General features: G+C 37.7%; 1 protein-coding gene across 1 annotated transcript in view; it reads right to left on the bottom strand.

Moving 5' to 3' along the window:
• Positions 1–24,350, bottom strand: part of cacna2d3a (calcium channel, voltage-dependent, alpha 2/delta subunit 3a) — a 113,314-nt gene extending 88,964 nt beyond the window's left edge. The window contains exons 1-3 of the mRNA XM_081609056.1: positions 23,478–24,350; positions 23,057–23,138; positions 3,818–3,934 (exon numbers count right to left, since the gene is read on the bottom strand). Coding sequence (XP_081465182.1) covers positions 3,818–3,934; positions 23,057–23,138; positions 23,478–23,602 — 324 coding nt within the window. The 5' untranslated portion in view covers positions 23,603–24,350. The remainder of the gene's footprint in view (positions 1–3,817; positions 3,935–23,056; positions 23,139–23,477) is intronic.
• Between the last annotated feature and the right edge of the window lie 734 nt (positions 24,351–25,084).

Raw genomic sequence — 25,084 nt, 5'->3', positions numbered from 1 at the left:
CATGAAACATAGCCTCGCTCGACTTCAAAGTGGGCATTACAATACCTCCACGCCTTTCAACTTTGATAACTACGCCTTTACCGCTTCTTACCATTTACCACTTTCAGCTTGCACAAAATATTGTTTTTCAGCAGCACTGACAGTAAAAGGAAGGATTGGTTGTAGCAAACGAGCACCCCACCGATTCAGGAAATGATTAAGTAAAGTAATTAAAAATTGGGTTAAGATTCTTCCTTAATCCAATTATAAACACATTATCCTGTTGGTTTTTGAAAGATAAATAATATTTATGTCCCTTCAAAGAACAATCATATATTGGTTCTGGACGATCAGCTGAAACTGAAAGAAAACACCTCACAGAAAAAAAAGAGTCCAAGGTCACTGTGTGGTTTCCAAAAGTCCTCATATTTCAATTTAATTTACTGTGACAGGATATTTGGAAATCTAGAACCCACCTAACACATTTCAGGGTGCAGAGGATCTACTGTTGTCAGCATACTTTCTAGGACATCCATAAATCTTCCAGTTTTGTCAAAAAGCACAGATCAGAGCAGTCAGTGCTTTTTGGATTGTTAAACAGAGACCCCCTAAGATTTAGAGAGGTGGTTATGATGTGACATAAATCACATCATAACCACAAAAATGCCATTTTTGTGGTTATGTAAACCAAAATGTAAAATGTAAAACAAAATACCATTCTTATAAAGTAAAGCCGTGGACTACTTTAAAAGATGAACCGACGACCCAGGAGATCATAAAAGTCTCTTGATTCCTTGCGAGAACAGGTGCATGTGTCTTACCTGAGGGCACATAATACTGCAGAGTTTCAGAAACTGAACCCCCTTGTAGAGAACCTCATCTTACCTGCAACCATGGATGTGATCAGAAAAGATCAACTATACCTCTGTCAAATTATTCTAAGTTAGAATATTGAAGACATATCGAGTCTGCAGACAAAAAAAAAAAACATGCGAGACCTGCTTGGGACAGGAAATTCCACAAATCTCACTACTATTTCTGTATGCAATGTCTATTTTTTTCAGTTTAACCGACTTGTTGCTACTTGTGTTCGGTCGGACTAACCTTGGACATGTGTACTTATGTTGCAAGCAACGGCACCTGCCTCCATGACAGGAAAACCTGAAACAAACACTGAAGGTTGTGAGGTGTGGATAAGTATGGGATTTGAGAATCCTGATATTAATAATACACAGCCACGAATGCTTGCTCACTGTTATAAATTATTATCATGGGACTGAGCTAATGAGAAGTATTACGTTAACACACAAAAGTCACAAATACTCTGTCTTTGGTCCACTTAAACAGGACCACATACAACACTCGTTGACACGTGCTCCCTCTCCCAGCACCAGGAGCTGCCGTCTCGTAGCAGGTGGTGGTGGGCGATAAAGGAGTGGGGGGCGATCAACGAAAAGATAGAGCCACAATGACAGGCAGGGGAGAGCGACTGCACGGAAATTGAATCGCTGAAGCGTCACATATACTTTAGAAAAAACAGCAGAGAGATGGGGGAAAGACGGAGTAGAGAGAGCAAAGACAGACAAAGAGGAGAGGGATACTTAAGGAAGGCTAAAAGGAGCGCATGCCAGGCTTGACTGATTTGAATATTGGTAATAAAAGCAGCAGAATATTAGAGCAAGATGGAATAAAAAAAGAGGAAGAACATTCTGGAAGAACACGTTTATAGCCCATTACATGTTTATAGCTAATAACTCATTACAATTAAAATAAAATATTAAAAAAAAAACCCACTGGCGATAAAAATATTAATGGAATCAACTCCTGCCACACAAGGGTTAAATCTTACCTTATTTGTTTCTTGCAGAACTTTACACTGTAATGTGCACACATTATATGTACGCGTTTGGTGAAAGACCCAGCTTATCCAAGTCTTATCGTTATGTTTGAGCCAGTCATGAATTTCTGTGGGACAAAATGAAATATCTAGGTTTATTTGAGTCCAACAGAACCACAACATTAAAGATTCTCCATTACTGAGTGCTGCTGCAAACATCAGCGGAGAGTTGACCACAGCCACTACTCGCTCACGTCCTGCTCAGTAGGGAGGAACAGACTGTATAATGGAGAAGCTCACTACCGGGGAACCACACATTAACCGGTTACAGCGTGACTCGCCAGTAAAAAAAGGGCCTATAGCTCCCCAGTAGGAAGCAATGACTGAGATACCAACTTCAGGACCATGTGCTTGCCATAAGGTATCAAAATATATATTTTCTCTCAATGCTTACACATCATTCATGCCTTTGTATGGAGTTGTTTGTTTTTTCTACCGGGCACCCAAAATGCTGCCAAAAAAAATCCATTTGAAAGTGCTTGGGGCTTTTTCAATTCTTGTGTCACTGAGTGTTTTAACTCATAATTTAAAATGCAAAACACCACAAGGGAAGCTCAAGAGGTACTTCCTTTGAGACTGAAAATACAAAGTAAGAAAGACTTATGCTAGTGCTAAGATAAAGGCATAATATTGGCACTAGCTAATATATTCATTTGAAAATATTTAGAACTTATAGTAAAAGCTTAAGACTTTTCTACATAACTATAAAAGCAAACACAAGCGGCAACAAAGCAAGCTAAAGCATTGAAATGCTTTGCTACTATCTGTGCCCCTCTGTCTTGCTTTTTTTTTTTTAGTTTCCATCCTTAGATCAGACTGTCAGAGAGAAATCCAATTTCTCCTAACAGCATCATGTTGTCCTGATAGGATCTATCACCTGAAGCAGCCAGAAAGCCAAAGCACTGTGGACACCTGTTACAACACCTGCAAACACGCACACACAGATTCCTCAGAGAAGCCAAGGAGGACTAAATCAATTTATGTTCAAAGTTAACTTCTTCATGAGAAGTAATAAAAGAAACAAATAGAGCAGAAGAAAACAGGCATTTGTTATGGGCTCGTGAAATATGTTACTGCAAAAATTACTCTGAGCACTATGTTTATTTCAAAACATAGTGCTCAAAAACATAGAAAAAACAACAACACACAGACACACATATATATATATATATATATATATATATATATATATATATATATATATATTTTTTTTTTTTTTTTACCAAACTCCAATTGAAAGATTTTTTTCTGAAATTTTTTTTGTGCATATTCTAAACGCTCAATTAAATATATCAATATTGCACTGTTTAAAGTCAGCAGTCTGTTATCTGCATATACCACAAATTGCAGGACAACAACAAGGTTGAAATTGGCTTCAGTTTTCAGAGTAGCTATAGTATGTGGCCACGTTACAGATTTTTGGGGTTTCTGGACACACGACTTGTTTACAACCTATAGCTCCTGCAAAAACGTAAAGCAGAAAGATTAAGAATCACAACACTTATTTTAAATCAGTTTTTTGTTTTTTTTGCTTTTTCTTTATGTGTGTGTGTTCAGTTAGTTAGTCCAACCAAAAATATTGATTCAGAATCCAAACCAAATTACTGATTAAAATGTTAAAATTAAGGCATGATATGGCAAGTCAACAAAATAGCATATTGTTTAGGGATAGCTAAATTTGAAAATGGCTGCTTTATAAAACATTATTTTATTTTTGTCCTCTGGAAAATGGAAGCAGACATCTGGAAATGAATGTAAAATAATACAAATTTAATAGTACCAGGTGCAGATATTACTATGTACCCACCCTTTCAGCCACACATCCAGGACTGAGACAGAATAATAAATACCAGCAGTTGTAAAGTAATTTTAAAAAGATGTTTGACAGGGAAGAACCTCTGCTAACTGTTAATGACTAAAAGGCATGTAGATGCAGTATACCTTCATAGCCTGGGCTTTCTTGTGAAACATTTCTTCCATGTTCTTAGCCAGCCTCTTCACCAGTCGTAGCCCATCAATCTCCTCCACCCTCACCGCCCGCTCAAACTCCTTGTATTTCTGAAAAGAGAAACAAAGGTTCAGATTATTAGATCACAATTACTGCCACTGTTAAGCAACAGAAATGATACATTTTTTTGTAAACTGTTGGCAGATGAAGAATGCTACTGATCATGAAATATGTCTGTTACTGCAGGAATACACTGCCTCCCAAATCTTGCCAATAACTTCACAGAACCTCTCTTTAAAACTAACCCTTTAAATCATGTTTGCATCTCAACAGAACTATTTGTGGCTGTAAAGGTAGAGATCCCATGATGCTGCATATCTATGTAGTTTATGGAAAGGTTTTCAAGAAACAGAAAATTTTCATCCCAGAGTCAACAAATGAACCAAATCAAAATTAAAATTTTTAACAAACAGCGTTTAAGATTCAGCTGCAGGCTTCGCAGTCAGCTACTTGGACAACCCAGCAAATCCGATAAAGATAATGAGAAACTTAGCCCACTCTCATAAGACAATAACTTTCATTTCCTTGTGTTAACAAGATTATTTTCTTGTAATCTCAAGAAAATGACAGACAAATTTATAGCTTGAACGGCTCTTTTGGCTTCTGTAGTAACCAAGTAGACTGAAATAATTGAGGGCTTTTCAAGTCATACTAGCCTGGCCATTGCCTTCCTATGATATTCCGCTTGAAACAAATCTTGCATACAGGCAAAGTCTGGGCTTCATCCCCTCGTTTGTCACATTTCCAAATATTAAATTGATATTAACAGTCGCCTCGCTTGGCTCTGCACTTCTGTCTTCACAGCGGAGGATGGTTGTTTACTGTGCAGGTGATTTGGTAAGCTTCAATGTTTTCCTAAGCTTCAGGAAAACATTAACAATTAGGTCAAATTTAAAAACTCACAGTCCACGCCTCCAGGAAGTAAAAGTTTCTCATCACCCGAGAACAAAGTGTAGCACAGAGGGCTGGTTTTAACCAGGCTATACAAACCCGCCACAGACGCTACAAGTCATCTTCATTCATTTGCACTGACAGAATCATGTTCATACACTGAAACACAAATGTATAGAAAACACACAGTTTAGGATCTTGCTCAAAGACACTTCAACATGTGTTGGAGTCAAAGCTGAAATTGAACTCACAACTTTTCAATAGCCAGAACACTCACGTATAACACATGCAGTTAAGAGTGGCAGAAACAAAATTACAACACTGTTTACATACAATGTGATAAGTACTAGAGTGTTAAAATTACAATATCAGTAATTCTGAAGTGGAAAATAACTAGAGAAGTATATTTTTTTTCAAACTAATCTACATATAAATGAAACCAATCAGCTAAACCAGGAATTATCTGTCAGCTTCAAGTTTTACAGCACAATGAGCACTGATGACACACCACTGCCCCCAGTATCTGCAGAACACATAATCACATTATTCAACTGTAAACCTTCACTGGGGTGCTCAGCTCAACGGGGGCCTTAACCGGAGACATCGACATAAAGTCCCGCTAATTCAACATCCAAGCCTTCCACAGACATACATGAGGCTGTAAAGAAAATGAAAACAAAATATACTTTGATATATTCAAAGCTACAGGAGGACGGGTTTCATTCTTGTGCGCTTTAACAAAAATTCTACCAGCATATTATATTATATGTAATATATAAAACATATATGCTAATGTAAATGTCATAAACTCTACATCTCATATGTTTTTAGCAACTCATGAACAAAAATACATATAGAGAGTAAAGTGTGTGAGACGCAGATAAGAGGAGAAAGAGAAAAAGGGAACAGCATCACACACTTAGGCAGATTAAACAATTGTTTGAGTAATGCAAAAATCCATAATATTGAATAGTGTTTACTTACACAAAAGCTTTTGATAAGGACAAATTCCATTATTGTAGCCGAATGTAATACATGATAAAACAAAGAGACCAAGATAAAACATCCTATGACTTAAGTCTTAAGTGAGCTGAGGAAAGTAAACTGTTTTACTAAAACGCAGAAACTTTACAATGAATCACAAAAGGATAGAATGAAACTCAAATTTTGATGATTGTATTCAAGCAAACAAAACTCAGAAAGATAATGATAACTTCAACTCAGTTTAATTCAGTTTATTGATATATCCATAGCATTAATGCACAATAAATGTTAAGAACATTGCAAAGGAAGTTCTGGATCTGAAATAAAGTATTTCCTGTTTTTATTTATAGTTTAATAAAAAAAACTAAAAAAAACTGGATGTTCAATATTGTATACAAACTTTATAGCAATCGAAGGAAACATCTTTACTGGCATTACATTTGTCAAACCATTAGTCTAATAGGGCTTTTTTGGCTTGTTCCCACTCATATTTTCATAATTTAAGTATCAGAAGTATCTGCATTTGGATCTTTGGGTCCAAATGCAAATTCTCAAACAGTTTCAAGTCAGGACTCTGAGTCACTCCACTCAAAATGTTAAATTACTTACAATAAGGATAAATGTTTCCATTTCATGTAATTGTTTTAAAAAATTCAGAAATCATGCAAACACATAATCAATTTTCAGCTTTTTGGGATTTTGATACAATGTGGGTAAATGAAAATTACTTTAATTCTAATTTTAATCTATTATGAATCGTTTTGGGCTTCATCACTTTACCTAAAGGCAGCTACAGTTCATATCCAGTTAAACATCAAATCAATTAAATCTCAGCCAATTCAGTAATACAGGTGGATACTGATCTCATTATAGTCTAAATCCTAATTGTAATTGTAATCCTAATTGTAATTCAGTAAGGTTAAATTCACTTTTAGTTTAATTTGGTGCATTTCCAGTCTACATAAGTCACAAGTAATTTTGTATGCAGTTTGAAAACGTTTGCAGTCTTTCAGTGGTTTAAAATTAATTTCTATCATCTTTTTATGATGTACTGTAAGAAATTATGGGCACAGTATGTGACTCATCATACCCAAAAGGACTTCCCTAGCTGATGATATTTCATATTTAATGAGATTCTCAATTGACCCATATGAGGATCAGAAATTTAGTCAATTGAAATCTGTACAATAGAATTCATAAATAAAATATGCCATAAATAACACGTATGATTTTAGCATTTTTTTGACTGTTTATCTTCACAATTCATCAGATATACTTAACTAAAGTGAAAAAATATGATGTAGACTTGTGTGCCACCCGAGTGTTGAGGACCTTCAACATGAGACACTCCTCTGTGTTCATCCATGGCTCAACCGTGGCTAATATGTGCCACTTTAAAAGGCTGCCAAGACTCTGCTTTTACTGACAAATCTTTTCAGATGCCACATTCAAACACCTTAAAATCTTCAGAGGATCCACATATATAAAAAAAAAAAAGAAAAGAATAAAACAGAAAACCTGCAACAAAACAGAACGCCATTTTAATCCCTCTGAACAACTTAAACAGTTTCAAGTTTTAGACTCTCTCACCAGTCTTACTACTTCCTTCATCAGAACAGCTAATTAATTGCTGCCTCAAATATATCTGAGCTGTAGCCAATCAAAGTGACTGGCTGATGAGTCACATGCCAAATCACAGAGACCATAACAGTAGAAAAACTGGAACGTTAATCCCACTGGCTGACTGAGAGCTGCTGTTTGACACGGGGACAAGAAATCCAGGTTTTAAAGCAATCCTGCTTCCTGGCTCACTGTAGACGGCTTTAAAAGCTGACAGTTTAGTAGCGGTTCAAACATGAACTGGTCTGACAGTTTTCTTCACCAATTTTCTTAGTCCATTTTCCATTTTCTGTCTCCCAAGGGCTTTCTCCTTTTTAGGATCTCCTGCTTCACACTTTATTCTCTTTTTCTCTGTCCTGTTCCCGCTTTCTTTGCAAATTCTAAAAGGGACTTACAACATAGATGCAAATGCAACTAATAATATTTACAATTTTAAAGAAGTATTTTTGTGATTAAATCACCATAGTTTGGTCAAACTGACAGTTATTGCACACAGACCTACAGAGAGCATAGATTTTCTGCAGTCAGCCTGTAGTAGTCATGTGTTTGTGATCATGTTTGTGTTTTCAATGAGACGCTAACAGGATCCTACTGACCACACGCTGTCTGCAGCGCTATGTTCACTCAGGCTGACTGGAGCAGACCAGGCCCAATTAGCCAGAAGCTACCCTCCTCACTTCAAATCATCATCAAAGAAAAGCCAGCTGACAAATATCTAACAACATCCAACCACCTTTTATCAGCAATGGGGGATAGAAAACATTCACACTGAACTGAAATAGCAACACAAAGCGATCAGTTCAATTGACCAGAAAAGTTATAAGTGGGAATCTGTAGCATGCATCTGCCTAGAGAAACAGAGAAATACCCCAGCAGCTTAACAATCACATGATCTACAATGTCGTCCATAATTTCTTCTGGGGTAGAAACTATTAACAGACCTGAAGGTCCAACTTCTCTTCATGCTTTTATCATTTCCAGTATGGATTACTACAATGCTCTTTACGTTGGGGTAACGTAAAGAGCCCAAGGTTTTAAGGACGTCCTCACTCAATAATTACAGAAGTATTTTAAGCACATAAATACTCACAACTTCTAATTAAAAAACATACAATTCTAACACAATTATAACGGCAAAAGACTCAAACAGAAACAAGATTATTGCCGTCTTATTACATAGACACTTGCTGCCTTCCTTATTATTTAACAAAGAGGAACATTAACATAAGAAGGGAAGGAAGGATATAGAAATTTACTGCAAGAAGCTGTTTTATGAATGATGAGTTCATAGAGTAATGACCTGTCCCTCTCAGCGTGGGTTATTTGTGTTTCATTCATAAAAAGGAACCATGTTTGTTTTGTTCTCATCTGTTTAATTCTTAGACTCTAAAGAGAGGAAAGGGGTTTGATGAACAAAAGTGCAGTTAAATCCAAAGGAGGAACGCACCTCTAAAAAAAAAAGAAAGGACAAGAACATGGACTCCTATAAAACCACTTAGACTCAGAGATCCACAGAGTCCTTGAAAGGTTATATGTAACAAAAAATATAAACTCGAAATTTTTGTTTTTGCCCCTATATTGTCATGAATTGAACTCAAACATGCAAACCTTTTTCAATATACACGATAGACCAATATTTCCCAAATATTGTTCAAAATATGTCTAAATTGATGATAGTGAGCACTTTTCCTATGAAAAGATAATCCATCCCAGCTCATAGGTGTGGCATATGAATGTGCAACATCAGTGATTATTGCAATGGTGTGACTTGGCCTGGCCACAAGAAAAATCCACTCTGTACATTTATTTAAATACAAACTATTTTTTCCAACATTTTTAAATTACTTAACGCATCTGACTGTATGTGTCAGCAGGTATAAATCAATTCTCTGTTTCGATGCACTTGATTGACTAAAGTGGAAAATCCATCAGCATGTGAAAGAGAAATGGGGGAATAATCAACTAATCACTGATCAATGATCAGCAGCATATCACTGCAAATGGCTTAGAAACAGAAAAGTTGGATGTTTCACACTCAATAAAAATGTATTGATTGATTGATTGATAAAGAGCTAAAATTTTTATGCATTATAACTTAATATGTTCATGCAAATGCAGCATTAATTAAGCAAAGAGTAGGTCTAAGAGAACAGAAGGAGGAGACATCTGTAGTCTAAACATGTACAAGTTTTTAATTTTCCAGTACAAATTTGATCACAAAAAAAAAGCAATTGTCCCTGCTAAATTGTTAAATTAAATCCTAGGAAAAAAAATCGACAACAAGAAATTATTTTCTTCTGGATAAAAAGCACCATCTTGTTTCAGTTGTTTTTCTTCTTTAGTTCAAACTCTCCGCTTTAAAATGGTTTTTCTAAGCATGTTGAGGAAAAGCAACGTCTTGCAGCTTCTAGATTTAATATGAAGGGGCACAGATTCCCCAAAGCAATGTTTGTAATTAAAGCGAACACGACTCACGGAGGAGGAGACAGCAGGGGGTGGATAGACAACTGGAGCTGAGGTAAGAGGAGGAAAAGAATAGAGGCAAAACCTCGGGGTGTCAGGTGCTTGAAGTTAATTCCGTTTCATGCCGCAAAGGCAGTCACTGGTCAGTACTGTCTCTGGCTTTGTGCAGAAATCTGGAGGAAATACACAGCGTCTGAAACCTACTGAGGTCTGACTGATCCTGCATTACGTATTATGGACTCTCAATTTGTATATGTGGGTTGGTGTCAACCAAATTCCACAGCAAGTAATCGCTATCACATCACAGAATCTCTGAGAAACGGCAAAGACCCCCAAGCCAACAAAACTGTTTCTTTTAAAGAGAAATCCTGGCCGGAGATGAAATGGAACTATTAATTTCATGCTTGTCCTCTTTGCCTCAAAAGCAAGTTGGTCTGAATCAAGTGTCTCAAAGTGAAGAGAAGCTCCTCACATGCTGTAAAACACACAATGCTAAATGTAAACAAGGCTAATCAAGCATAAGAACAAATCACTTAAATAAAAAAATAAATAAAAAATTATAGATGCCTGACTGACCACAACTCATCAATGCCTTATGCACCAAAACACAATCTATCAGCGGTGACAAGGAAATAATCGTTAAATCAAGAAATTTAATTAATGCTGTTTGGATGAGCTGGAACGACGGTGAGAACACACGGCACATGCACTGCGCCAGACCACTGAATCAATGTGAGACAAGGGAGCTGAAGGGAAGCAGACTGTTGGAAGGAGCCGGTCAGAAAGCTTTCAAAGCTCAAAGTTAAAACGGTGAGAAATTCTGGACCACAAAAAAAAACAGGTGGTGATATGTTGCAGCTGCCACTATGGACGTTGTTCATCTCTTACAAACAAATTGTTTTCATTTCATAAAAGCAAATCTGATGTAAAATAATGTAAAAATCCATTAAAAAAATACAACAAATAAAATGCCCTAGTTGGTAAACAAAAGCTTATCTTTGTGTCAGATTGTAAAATTGCTGTCCTTTTATTGATTATTAATCTGCTATGTCTAGACAGGTACAACTTCCTAAGTAATGATTTCAAAGCTCTCATATTGTCATCATTATTACTGATTTCCTGTAGTAGGCGTGGTGGTAGCAGTGACATTACCAAATGTGACATCTGTGAAGTGAAATCCAGACAAGTTGATGAACATAAGACACATTTATTAAAACCTAATCCTGGGTGGTGCAGCCGATATCCATCCAATAGGTACATGTTTATACATGTAACTTTGTTATCGCAAGGCAGTTCATCCTGCGTTATTATTACATTTCAATGTTGATTTTCTTACAATTCAAATCTGGTTTCTTTTATAAATTTATGATCCATGAGACAGTGCTTAATCTCTGTTTTTTTTAATAGCTTTCATACATAAGTAGTCTAAAAAGAGAACCCTATAAAGCACATGTCGGCACGTGCTTTATAGGCCATTAAATGCCTTCAAATTAATTTGTAGCAATCCTACATAATAAGTAAGACAAAATTAATAACATACACTTTCTTCAGTCTCTCAGTAAACATGTATGTTTTATGAAAAAGGTGTTTCCTTTTCCATCTAACATAACTGAAGCCACTTTCACAGCCCGTTCATTTCTGTCCTCATCAAAAGTCCTCATGAGTGTGTGTCTGTGCGTCTGTGCGTCTCTGCTGGTGCGGCGTAAAAAGGTTGCCCGAGGGCTTCTTGAGAGGAACAGTGGAACAACAGCTGTACTTTAACACAAACAAACACGAGCCCGCACTGCATAGCTGGTAGCTGTGCAGAAGATTTTGTCACATGGTGCACTGCTTCGGTTAGGTATGCCCCATTGCCCCTCAAAAGGGGGGATGCCAAATCTGAGCTCCTTCTAATGGCAGCGATATTTCATTGTCCTCACATGCCATGAACCCACCAGCTATGGTCAAACGCACTTAGAGAAACTCCTAAAGGTCTTTAAATGTAGCTATTTATATCAGAGACGTGCATTCAGAAATCATTAGAATACATGCATCAAATGTGCTGATTTTTCCCTCCCAAAGAAAAAATCAGGTTCAAGAAGTTCTGTTTTTTAAAACATTATGGTGGCTCTACATAAACACAAGGCAAAATGTACTAAGGGAATTTAAGAGAGTTGCCAAAACTTTTTTTACTTGAAAATGTCAGAACTGTTCTCCAACTAATTTGGGCCTCAAGTAGAGGTTTAAACTTATCGTTGGTCACTGTGAGTTAACATATAAAAAAATCATCTAGATTATACAACAAAAATGTATAAGAATGTATAAGGATTTTGATTGAACAGTTGTGTACCCACAAGAAAAGCACTGATCTTCTGGATTAATAATGTACCACCAAACATAATCTAACTTAAAAAACTACAATTTGGAAAGAAGCATAAATATTGCATCTTCTTGCGATCAACTAACCCGAAAGAAAAAGCAGATCTACTACTCACCACCACATACCTCTCCTCTGCCTCATTCAGCCACTCTGTGATCCTCAGCATGCTGTGTCAGTAACCTTCCTTTGTAGCAAGGAAGGTTGCTACAAAAAAATAGTAAATCTTTGAGTAACCCTCCTGAGCCTCTTAAGCCCTGTTCTCATCCAGACGATTCTCTGGCTGCTCCACAGATCACTGGTTCTTAATCAAATGTACAATAAACATTTTTTTTCCCCCTTAAACTTTACTTGTCACCTTTTCCTACATCTCGATTCATGTTTGGGTCACGGAAGCAAAACATCAAATATGATGTGGACTAAATTGACCCTTTTCAAGAAATCAGTGATTTTTTTCAGGGTGAAGCCAGTTCTCCCAATGCGTACGTCACCCGGCCTAACATCAGCGATGACAATCCTACTGAATGAAATGTTATTATGGAGGTTTATGTGATACTGTTACAGCACATGTAAAATGATACCATTTCATCAATAGTGCTCAACATCGACCGATATGGCTCCTCCTCTATGTAAGTGATCGTTTGTCTGTTTCTCACTGCTCAGCAATACTTCAGGCTCATCAGTACACTGGCCAAAAGCAGGGTGCTAGGCAATAAGAACATTTGTTTAGCGGTCAAAAAAGGAAAGAAAAGAGGAAGTAAACATATTAAATGTTTCCTTTGTCGTTCAAATGTTTTCAGGGAGCATTTCTTGATCAAAAACTGCGTACAGCTTTTTTAGCCACATCATGCTGTATTCAGGTTCGTGTTTCTGAGACAGTGAGCCAAATGCTGGTGAAGGTCAAAAGGTGGGGCCACTACTGTCCTGCTGAGCTAGTGTTGGCAGCAAAATTGCAGTGTGTGAGAAGTGTGTGTGCGTGTGTGAGTTAACAGGGCAGATGCAGAGATAAAGGTAACTTGAGATATACTGTGTCATGCAACTTTTTGTCAGTTAGTTTATTTGAATAAAAGACTGAACAGCATAATAGAACATTTAATTAAAAAGGTTATTTAAAAAGTAAAGCTAGGAACAAGCTTTTAGTTGCTAAAAGAAATGTAAAAATCATAAATTTCTGAGAAAATGGTGACATTCAGGTAATACACACACACACACACGCAGAAATATATAAATAAAATGATAAGAAAACCACACTCAAATGTAAATTTGTTATAGCAATTGCACATGACATGCATTTTATCTGTGGGACACATATATTCTCATTGAAAAAGAAAACAAGGTCAGTTCAGCAAATCAACTACAAAATATGTCAGGATGGAGGATTTTTCATGTGTAAAAGCTGCATCTCAGTAGCTGCGTAAGTGTGCGCGTAAAAGTGGAACAATGTCAGCCTTGGCACTGCTGGAAGACATTCCCAATGGAAGGATTCGGAGGGAAGGTATATTCAGAGATCATATTGATCTGCTGCGACATGTCGATGATGGTTTATTAGCCTTCATTGCCCAGAGTGATCATCCTGCAGCTCCGTGCAGAGCCATATGCCAGCTCTGTGAATGCGCCTTTGTGACTAGAAAGAATCTCCATTCTGTAAAAGCACAACTTATGCACAAAAGTGCCTACTAAATGTAGTTGGCCTGATTCAGCACATGATTCCTCCCACATTCCCCACAAAAGGACTCTCAGGGGCGCTGCATTTCATTCAGGCTGAACGAACGCTCTGCTGTTCAAACAAGTGAACACTTGGCTTAATCAGCACTCTTTCAATTTGGAATGATTTCTGAAAAGTGTATTGTTTTTATTTGTTGTGAAGTCACCTTGAGTGCCCAGAAAGCCACCTTTTAAATAAAATATGTAAGCATTATTATTAGAACTACTTGTACAACTACAAGCAGGGACGGTTGCCATGGTTATTCGGACATGTGGTGGCGGCCTTACAGATATTTACACTGCTTTACATGCAGTCCTTGGAGGATCAGCGGCTGCACTTTAGTTCACACAAATTGGCTTGTACAAAAGAAAAGTGTGCAGGCATGTATGTATGTGCACAGTTTTACATATGCGAATTTTTTGGTGTGCCGCACTTTTCAAAATTTGTCCCTCTTTCAATTATTAGTGTGAAAGCTGCACACTCTTTTATACACGGGGCTTCGGGTGAGCCTGAGCAGTGGTGCACGCCATGCTAACTAACAGCTCTAGAAGAATAAAATAAAACTGAGAATCAAATTATTTGCATTGAATTCTCTTCGGGCTAAAATAAAGATTAATCTGACATATTGTATTCATTATTATCTTCCATTAATCTGGGGTTTGAATTGCAGGGTAGTCCTGTGACTGACATTCATGAACAATCCGATGCTTTTGAACGTCTCTTTACCGTGGATGACAGGACTGGAGTCTCAGCTGTACGACTTTACTTGCTTATAAAGTTCTGCATACATTTCAACAACTGTTATTATTTTAGTTTAACATTATATTCATATAATAAATGAATAAATACAACACAAGACATTTTTTAATAATTAAGGTATGGAATTAGTTGCAGCTTTAACACCGTTTCCTTTCACTAATGTTTGGTAACAAACCTCACAGGCCTTCATAAAACAGCTATATTTACAGTGAGAGTACATTACAAACAAGAAGTCTTGATCATAGGGTATTTCTGAAGTCAACTGACTACACTAGATTTTATTTAAGTATATCAAAGTAAATAAAGACACAAATGTGAAGCCCAATTTAAGCTTATTCCATTGTGAAACACTTAAAAATCATATAGAATTTTCCTTCCTTTTGTCAATTATGCACTCTGTGTTGGTCTATTGCATGAAATCTTATTAAACTGCATTTAAGTCTGTGTTTGCAACTTTAAAGTTGTAAAAAAAAAAAAAAGTTCAAATGGTATGGCCACTTTTTGAGAGCAACATGCAGCATCTATGACACACAAGGTGAAATTTGTGATTGACGGAGCTGCTGTAACGGGGTCTGATGTTATTTATCTGCTTATAATTCATCTCTTCATAAGTCAAATATTTGCCTACAGCACGGAGGCTGGATTCAGACAAGTGGCTGGATGATTGATGTGGACAGCAGCAAGTCACAGACAGCCCTTCACACAATGCTGCACACATTAATGTGCTTAATGGCTTTCGTTCCTCCCCTTTTAGCGTCAGGAGAATTTTTGCAGTAAAGTCCGAAGCACACCATGTGAAAGATCTGTCATAATTACAGAAATTTGCGACAGCGCGTGTGTGAGTGTGTGTGAAATTCTCAAGCTACAGTCCAATAGCATCAGAGGCAGATCCAGAAATGAGCAGCCAAAGACAGATGACGGCAGATATTTAACTTCAGCACATACATTTATCATCTTAGCAGAGTGAAAGAAGTGTTTGGATGTGTGTACAAGCTTCATTCCGATGCTAGACACATATTTGTAGAAATTGTTGGAAGTGAAATGAAAATCTTCCTTGTTAACACAAGTTCAGAGCTCATTTTTGCTAAATCAACTTAGTTCAGTGAGGCAGGAGACAAATTAAAGAAGTTATCAACATTTACTGACTGTCAAATCCCACACATAACTCTGTCTGCATTTCAGCTTAATCTGGGAGCATAGGGCCTGCCACCGAGCTCTCTGTAGTAAAGGCAGCTTGTTTGATTCACAGACTCTTTATTCCGGCTTTCCTCTGCAACAAAGCACTAATTACACTATGAGTGGGTGTCTGTGTTGGCCAAAAGTGGTCAGCTAGAACATGAAAGACGAGCAACCTGATGCTCTCCTGTCTACTAACACTCTAATTAACTCTGTAACGAGACCGTCTCACTTTTATCTCTCCTCATTCTTTCAGATGCGACTCACACACGTCAACACATCTTTCCCGATTCTCTCGTTCCACAAGCAGGGAAAGGGTCGAATTGAGCTCAATCACACTTTCCTCAATAAGTAAACAACAGGCAGGGAAGAGGAGGAGGGAAATCGGAGAGGAGGTAAGAGGATGAGGGAAGGTTAGAGAGCAGCCATCAGCACACACCCTTACACGCCCTCCTCGCTCAACTCGTTGCCAGCCATGCTGAACGAAACCCGACAGCTATTCAATTTTCCCAAAGCTAAATCTAATCTGCTGCTGTCTCCTGCTCACTGACACACTGCTACGCTGGAACGTTTCAGCCGTCACCCACCTTTGGCAGCAAACTGGAACGATCACAAATACTTCCTTCAGCAGTCTGACAGAAACACACTTGTATAAAACTTTCCATTGGGCAAAAAAGGTAGCTGGGAGTCATTAACTAAATTACTGCTCCAACTTTTTTATTGGTTCAAAGATTAAAATTGTATAACTCTGGGATATATACAATTAAGTTCCAAATTATGACATGTTTTGCCATTTCATCTAACTGGAGGTAATATTAACTCTAACTAAGTAGAAAACTGGTAGAAAACCTGTGGAGGGAGCTAAAGACCAAGGAGGTTCAACGAGATTGAATTATGAGATTACCAGTAGAAACATGCAGAAAGCTGGCCAGCAATTATAAGAAGGGTTTGAGTGCTGTAATGCCAATTAAGAATTTATTTCTGGATTATGATTATTTCTGACATGTCAATTTTGATAGAATCTACAAAAAAGTTTGAATTTCTTTTATCTGCATTTTTTATTTAAGAAGTCCCTAATACGATTCAAAAATCAAACTTTTTAATTGAATGAACATTTTTTTCAACAATTTTGGGCTGCTCTGTTCAATATGAACAGTTATGGTAAAAAAAAAAAAAAAAAAAAGATATGTTCACCCAATTTTGAGGATATTCATGTTTCTTAAATTATTTAAATTAACCTCCTGTGCACAAAACCACATAAACGGTTTTCATAATTTGAATACTTGATTAATATAGGTGAAGACGGACATGGATACATACATACAAGTAGGTGACATGGAAAAAATTTTTTATGTTTTTTTTATTCACAATAAAATCCCAATTTTACACTGTAAAAGTATAACCTTTGATCTGTTTCTTCAATTTTGCCAACAGGAAAATACTATAATATACTTTTGATATGAAGTACTCTCAGTCTGAGACCGTTTAGCCAAACTAAAAAACTTGTATTAGATTAAAAAAAAAGAAACAAAACTAAAGCAGTAGTGTGAACTATTGCTACTTAAAAAACAAGGACAAAAATAACTATTGAATTTATACTGAAGCATAGAATAGCAGTGGACGTAATTTATCTTAGAAATGACATCATGATACTGTAATCCACCCATTAAACACCATAATTTGAAGAATTATTTTTTTCAGTATTACTGAATGTTTATTTTATTGTGTAATTCTGTTTTGCATTTAAAAATCTCTAAGTTAGAGATTATGTAAATCATTTTTATGCAAACTCCATAAATTTGTTTAATTGCGCATAACTTTTCAGTCTTTTGATTTCATTGGATTAGTTTGTCAATAGTGTATTTTTCATCCCCATTTCTTTGAGGATTCACGATTCTCAGTTACAACCTCTCTTAAAGGGTATTGACAGCAGAAATGTCAGTGGATTGCGGCACAAAGCTCTTGGGTTGTAAAAGAAAATGGTGTGGTTCCTCCACCACCCCCAAACACACACACCCACACACACACACACACACACTCTTTCTCTGCCAAAGCAAATCGATTCCAACATAGTCTTGTCACACATCATTACACCTTCCTACCATCCTCTGCTCTTAAGCTCTGTAGATGCGAGTCTGACTGCGTGAGTTTGTGTGTGTGTGTGCGTGTGTAACTGAGCTTCCTTTAAGTAGGCATGCAAACTTAACATGCACATTCCAGCGTGCACACACGCACACACACACACACACATGCCTGTCACCTATTGCTCACCCTTAGATGCAACCACTGCTTTTAAAAAATAGGAAAGCAGACACGCACGGATAGCTGCAGCCTCACTGACTGATCATTTGTCTTGTATCTTCCATTACCAAGAGGTTTGAAGTTATTTCAGTGTAGAAATAACTACACTGTGATTCTCCTGTGATTCCAGCAAAACCGTAACATCATTTGGGAGGAAATACTCGTCCAACCAACAATGAACACACACAGACCAAGTCGTCTCTACCAGGCTGGCTCGTCTGGACAGGTTGTTCAATGATACATGAAATTAAAGATTTAAACACAACGACAGTGAAAAGGGAGAAACCCCAAAGCTCATTCATTTTGTGGTTGGTAGATTTTTAATGTGTCCCAAACTGAACCCTCTTTTTCTTCATATGAACGTGTGAATACATAAAGCAAAGATTCTGGACTGGATTCTTATTGCAAATTTAAGTTATTGATCATGATTTTATTTTTTTATTTTTTTTTTACGCACTCTCACACACACACACACACACACAAATAAAGCAGCCCTGTCTGAAATAACCTTGAAACAAGAGCCGCTTCCCATGGAAGTAGGAAATATGCCACGTTTTGAAAAAGGGATCACAGATCCAGGCAGATGAGTAGAGGTAACTAAAGTTTAAAAATCATAAAATATTAAAACTTACTGTTTTTATTAGTCTTTTCTGAATATAAAAACACACTTTAAGCTCTAATAATTATGCAGCCATTTCATTTAGATATTTAAATGTCATTCAAAAACCTGTTTCCGTTCTTAAAAGATTAAAAGCTCTATATAATTTGTTTGGAGAGATATCAGTTTAAGCTCTTAATGTATTCGATTAGGACTGCACCTCAATTAAAAATAATTAAGATGTTTATTGCATGGTTTTGTGTTGGCAATTTTAATTAACAAGTCCTTTTGTTCTTTTTGGGAGCAAGTCTTATTAAAGATAATTAAACTGGAAGTCAAGCATCAAATGAATGCAGCATCAACACAAAGGAAGACTCACATTGAATTTGTTGCATTTGATCTTGGAACAAAATGAAACAGGGAGAACAACAATAGTCAACACATTTTTACATAATTCAGACCAAGAATGGATCGGTCTGAGATTCTCACAGTTAATCTTTAGGGGATAAAAAAAATACTACCCCAGCCCCAAAGTGTCCCTGTAGTTACGAAAACATTTAAAGTCGCATAAATTAATCAAATTGCTTTTCTATTTTAAAATAGAAAAGCAAGATTTATCCCTGTTGCTGCTAAAATTAAACAACAAATCTATTACTACAGCTGTAATTTTGATATCTGTACCATCTTTAACATTTACTGTTAGTGTGATTTTGAAAACCATAGCAATAGACACCTGGACCCTGCATTTCGCAGTTGATGTGTCCAGGGGTTTAATCCACCCGCTCTGGTCTGCTTCTGTGTTTTCAGCAAATGAAGGTTGTGATCTGGGGAATACGTTGGGCTTTTTTGACTTTGAGGAACCAAGAGCTGTTAGATTGTTTACCTGTTAATTCCTTCCAAAATAAGGATTCTTATCTCCCTTGTGTTTTGCATCATTAAGCGCTGTAGTAAAATGACACGGTTGGCTAATGACTCTGAAGCCGGCATCAGATTCAAAGCTTCCAAGTTGTCGCTAACTTAGTACTTCACTGTTTTCCTAAAATTCTGGACCACATTTGAAAATCTGAAGTTCTAAATATAAAATATTTTTGGAATAATAAAACCTAAATTGGATTAGTGAACGCTGAACACAGAATTTCAGATTCCTTAAACTTTTACTATTTGTGAAGGCAAAGAAAATATTAACTTTACTCATCTATAAAGTTCTTTTTAACTAGGCTTTTTTAATACCTACATTTTTTTTTCTTAAGTCCCAATATTTATGTATTTTTTTTACAAAAAGCTATTTATAAAGGGCAGAGGGTATGTTTCTGATTGTGTATGGGGACCATTAGGAATGTGAGGGGCAGTAGTATAAAAAATCTCCTACTGTTTGATACAGGTATGTAGTGGCCTTCAATCTGCTGCCTAAACCAGACCTGCTGTGTCATAAATTTAACACAATTAACTGTACAACAGTGGGAATGTCCCCTTTCCCCCCATAAGCCATATCTGCCTCTGGCAATGCAAGGCAATCAACCTGAATGCTTATCCTGTCAGGACACAACACTTAAAACTATGCAAATGTAGGATATTGCCGTTTTACTCATTGTTACAACCCTGATAGGTGACCATTGAGCTGCTGCAGCAGTGGATCCATTGGTTGGAGTGAAGCAGGTATATTATTTGGAAACACCCAAGTTGGTGTTTCACCCCACATGAAAACTGCTGTGACGTATCAGGGGGTAAAGGACCCATCCCTCCCCTCTCTTGTCATTACTGTCCTCCTGGGTTTGGGTTGGCTTGTCCTGGCTTGGTAGGTTTGGTGGTTCACTTTGTTTTAGTGAGAGTTTAATATATTTATTCACTGAAATATAGCTTTTGTTATGAATGAATATTTATATGTGGGTGCTTTACCCCCATTTTGCCATAATCTGTGAGCCAGATTATAACAGAATGAGCCAACAGTATGACAGAATGGAGGTAAAACCAGGATTTGAACCTTGGACCTCTTGCACTCCTCATAGAAATTCACCGTAAATTAGTTGGGCTATTTGCTCATGTAGCCAGCCAAGTCAAAATTTTCCTAACTATGGGTTTATTTTATTTTTTTATGAGAAATATATATTTTTTAAAAGTTTATCATGAAAAAGGTTTTTCACACTCTTGTGTTAAAAACAAAAGTGTTAAAGAATATGTTCGTGTGAACCTTTACACCTGATGCTGCTGCGACACTTGAATGTCCCCTGTGCGGGACAATAAGACCTGTTTCTATTCTTTCTTATATTTCATGGAAAACCACGACATCCTTTCTTTCAATTAGTTGACCAGCACTGTTCAGAACCAGCTGGGGGAGGGGCAGCGCTGCACAATTCTGTGTTATGCAAAACCAGAGAAAATTCTTGTCACTCTTCCTCTTTCTCTGATATCTTATTAGAAGGACTAATAGTATAATGGAAAATTTTACAGGTATTTAAACCATTACTTTTTTATATCACTGCATGTATTAATTTAAAAGAAGCTTGAGAAATATTCAATTTTTACATTGTAGGTTCAATCACAACTTGTGAGATGTATAATGTGATCAAAAAGACATTAGATTCTTTTTAAATAAGTTCCTATTAAAAGGTCTGTTTTGTTTTCAGAAACATTTGACAAGGAAAAAAGTCTTAGACAAAGTAAGAGAGAGACTTGACGGCATATGGTGGGCGTGCACGCGTGTGTGTAAAACTTATGCAGATGAAGTGCTACTTCCATGGGAGTTTAGTTACGCCAGGGTCAGAAAGATAACTGAAGAGAGACCGAGTCCATCTGTCCTGTGCCCAGGGGAAACCTTCACACACTCTCAGAAATACACACACAAGTCTTTTCTCTTCGAGACCAGCCTCCTCTCCAAGTACAACAGATCATGTCTCTCCGCCTGTCCGCCTGTTTAAAAGCATTTGTAGCCTTAGGTCAGCTGTAGCTCCTCCTCATGCACTACACTAGGCTAACATCAACGCACAGGAAGCCGGGAAGCGTTTTCAAATCTACGCACGGATTTATGCAACTTGCACATATGAAGAACTGCACATTTGCACCACAAGAATTTTGCTGCCAAAGATGCACTTTATTGACAAAGTGGCCCTCTGCCTTTCTTCACTCATTAACCCCCTGGTCCTCATTTGCATTTCATAAGAAGGTCGTCACTCTGTGGGAGGGTTATCTCCTTTTGGGAGCCAGAGAAAGATGAGAGGGCTGAACTGACTTTTTTTTTTCTCTTGTCAAAAAGATAACACCACTCATCTGCTTATCACTTCCTGATGCTCATGCATGTGGGTGACTGTGCTTGTGAATATGCACTGTATCTTCAATACCATAAAAAGAAAAGTGGGATCTGCAGCGCAAATGAAAGTGACAGATGCAGGTTCAGTCGATGCATCAAGTCAAACCTCTTGAGATGCTCCTTGCCGTCACCAGCACTCTGAACCCTTGGCCCTGTGTCTTTGCATGCCCACTCAAAGGTTGGTTTCATTTTGCCCTTTCATCCATTAGCCAGTTTTAACTCAAGCTTCATCAACTGACCCTCCATTAGGCAAATTTGCATTTCATCACACTCAAATCCTGCCTTAATGCCACCAAACAGAGTGGAAAAGCAATGAGAAAAGACTGCAAAGAGGTATAAAAAGGTAGATAAGACGAATGGGGATGGAAACGAAGGAAACACTCTGCTGGATAGCAATAAAATTTGCTCTTTTGCTAAACTGTAATTTGTGAATGTGCACGAATATACGTGTGTATGTGTGTGTATTTGAATGGATCGGCCAGAGTGCTTTAGAGCTGACATCTATTTAAATGGCACATGTTTTGAATAAGCTTTTAAATCTGCGCCTACAATGCTGACATGCATTAACCATTCTCAAGTGGCTAAAAAGGGACAGGTCCTTAAATATGAGAGGTGAAAATCTCAGATATTGTACAACTCATTTGATTTCTGCTCATAGGTTGGTTGATCATGCTGACATAAGCGTGTTAATATTCCTTTCAAAAATATTGTTACTGAAAGAGTGCTACATAGTTTTACCTTTGCATAGAATGAATGATGAAAATTATAAATACTTTTTAAAATATGTCACCCAACTCTATTACACTAAAATGAAAATGAATTAGCTGACCATCCATATCTTTTTTTTTTTTTTTTTTTTTTTTTTTACATAAAATGCATTTTAGAAAAATTAGAGAACATTTGTATGTGTGTTTGGAACAAGATCTCTTGCTCCCTTCTGAAGACCTTTTTTGTCTCTGCATTATCTTTTTTTTTGTACACCTGGACAGCGAACATAGGAGGTAAACCAGCTCACCTTTTGCAGAAGCTGGGAGCCAGAGTACTTTGCAGAGATGGACTTCATCTCCCCACCAAATGCAGAGGCCCAGAGCTTCACCCTACAGGTGTGCACACACGCAAGACAGGTTCAAAAATAAGAATAAAAACCAAGATACTGCTGCAAAATATGAACAAAAGAAGCAGTGTCTTAAAAGCTCAAGAAACTCCATTAGTTCCTCTCTTTGTCTTATATTGCCGCCTTCTCATAAAATGACATTTCTTACAATTACTTGTTGGTTTTTTTTAATGATTATAGTTTAAATCCATGTAGCAAATAAACCAAATGTGGCAGCAGCTTTACAGAACTGCAATCCATATGAAACAAAGCACACAAAAAACGACAACCCGGAATTAAGTATATTTTGGCAATGCTTTTCAAAGTACAAAGGACTACTTACACGGACGGGGGGATGCTTTGGTGAGTGCCTCCAACTCCACTTGCCCCGATGTTTTGAGTTGAGAAAAGTAAGAGCAGCCACATAGACCAAACGCCGGAAGCCACACAGCACCGACCCACCTGCATCTTTGACACTGACACCCGCCTCCTGCGCGCACAATGCTAGTTTCTGTCTTTTGCTGCCACTCTCAAAAGACTTCAGTAACGAGCAGAAATAAAAAATCTAATAAAAAAAGAGGGACACTGGAGTCACCTGTATTGACCGACTGAATCATTCATGACAGTGGGGCAGCTTTGAGAGCCGGTGCGGGACGCAGATAAGCGACGCGTCTTTGGCGAACGGCGGGGCTCCCGCTGAGTGACTTATCCACAGCGAAGTGACCGGCGAGGCTCCGCTGACCGGTGTGCCGCGCACTGTTAGGATTCCAGACACTAAGTCGACCTCGACTCCTCCCGCAAAACAAGAGTCCTCTTAGTCGCTTTGATTTGCCCACCCCGGCTTCTGGAAAAGCTATACTCTGGAGGTTCGGGGTGGGGGGGAGAGAAACCGGGGAGAACATCAAACGATGCAGCGCACAAATGCACGCCTTCTCCTCCTGACTGATGGGACTAACCTCCTCTCCCTCACTTTCTCCCACCCTCACAAAACCCCACTTTCTCTCCGTCCTCTCAGAACCTAAGGATATGGGGCTGGTGACGGCTCCGGCATTGTTGTTGAATTACGCCATACTTGGGATTGCCTGACTCATTCTGTCCCCCCCGCCTATCTCCATCTCCTCACTCTTGGTCTCTAATATTGCAATAATAGCTGTAGCCTGTAGCTTTCAGGTCAGATCAAGTCATGTACTCTTATGGTCAGTTCACCGAAGCAGGAACTGCCGCTAAAGTGCAGGAATAATAGGAGGAGAGAAGCAGGAAAAAGTAACAGGCAAAAAAAAAAGTGGGGGTGTTTAGCCTCTTGGTGGAAGAAGAAGGGAAGGACAAGATGATAAGTCAGTTCTGCTGCATTAAAGCAAGCCAAATGCACTTTGCAGTAGTGATGTGGCACTGGCAGTGTGTGTAGGCATATGGGTTGGGAAAGACGATGAGAGCCCTCAGGCGATGGACCCAATGTGATGGATTGCATTTCACAAAGAAGCAGGGATTCTGACAAAGCACTGGAAGGGGATCAAGTTTGCCACAATAGCCCAGCATGTGGCTTTGTCCAATGCTTGGATATCCAAATGGACAAATGTGGCTCAAACATCTGCGTAAAACAGCTGGTGTACAGTGCTTCACAAAAGCATTCTTTGCCAAGTTTTTCTTCTCATTTTGTCACAGTACAGTCCATATTTTTTATTTATTTATTTATTTATTTATTTATTTATTTATTTATTTTGTAGTAAAGCAACATGAAGTAGTGCACAAATGTGAAGATTGTACAAATAAAAATCTGAAAAGTGTGGCATGTCTTTTTGGTGTGTGCCTGTCATATTCCGTCTGGTTGTAGACTTCAGCCTGTGTTGTTGTTGTTCCCCTCCAGCCTAGTTTATTCTTTCAGTTTGTTCAGTACTTAAGTTTTGGATTTGTTTTTCACTTGGTATATCTTCCCTATCCAGTTTACTCCTT

Source organism: Poecilia reticulata, chromosome 7 (assembly GCF_904066995.2).
Source record: "Poecilia reticulata chromosome 7, P_reticulata-male-v2, whole genome shotgun sequence".
NCBI lineage: Eukaryota > Metazoa > Chordata > Actinopteri > Cyprinodontiformes > Poeciliidae > Poecilia > Poecilia reticulata.
The sequence above is the reverse complement of the archived record's forward strand: the minus strand, read 5'-3'. Positions and strand labels throughout refer to the sequence as shown.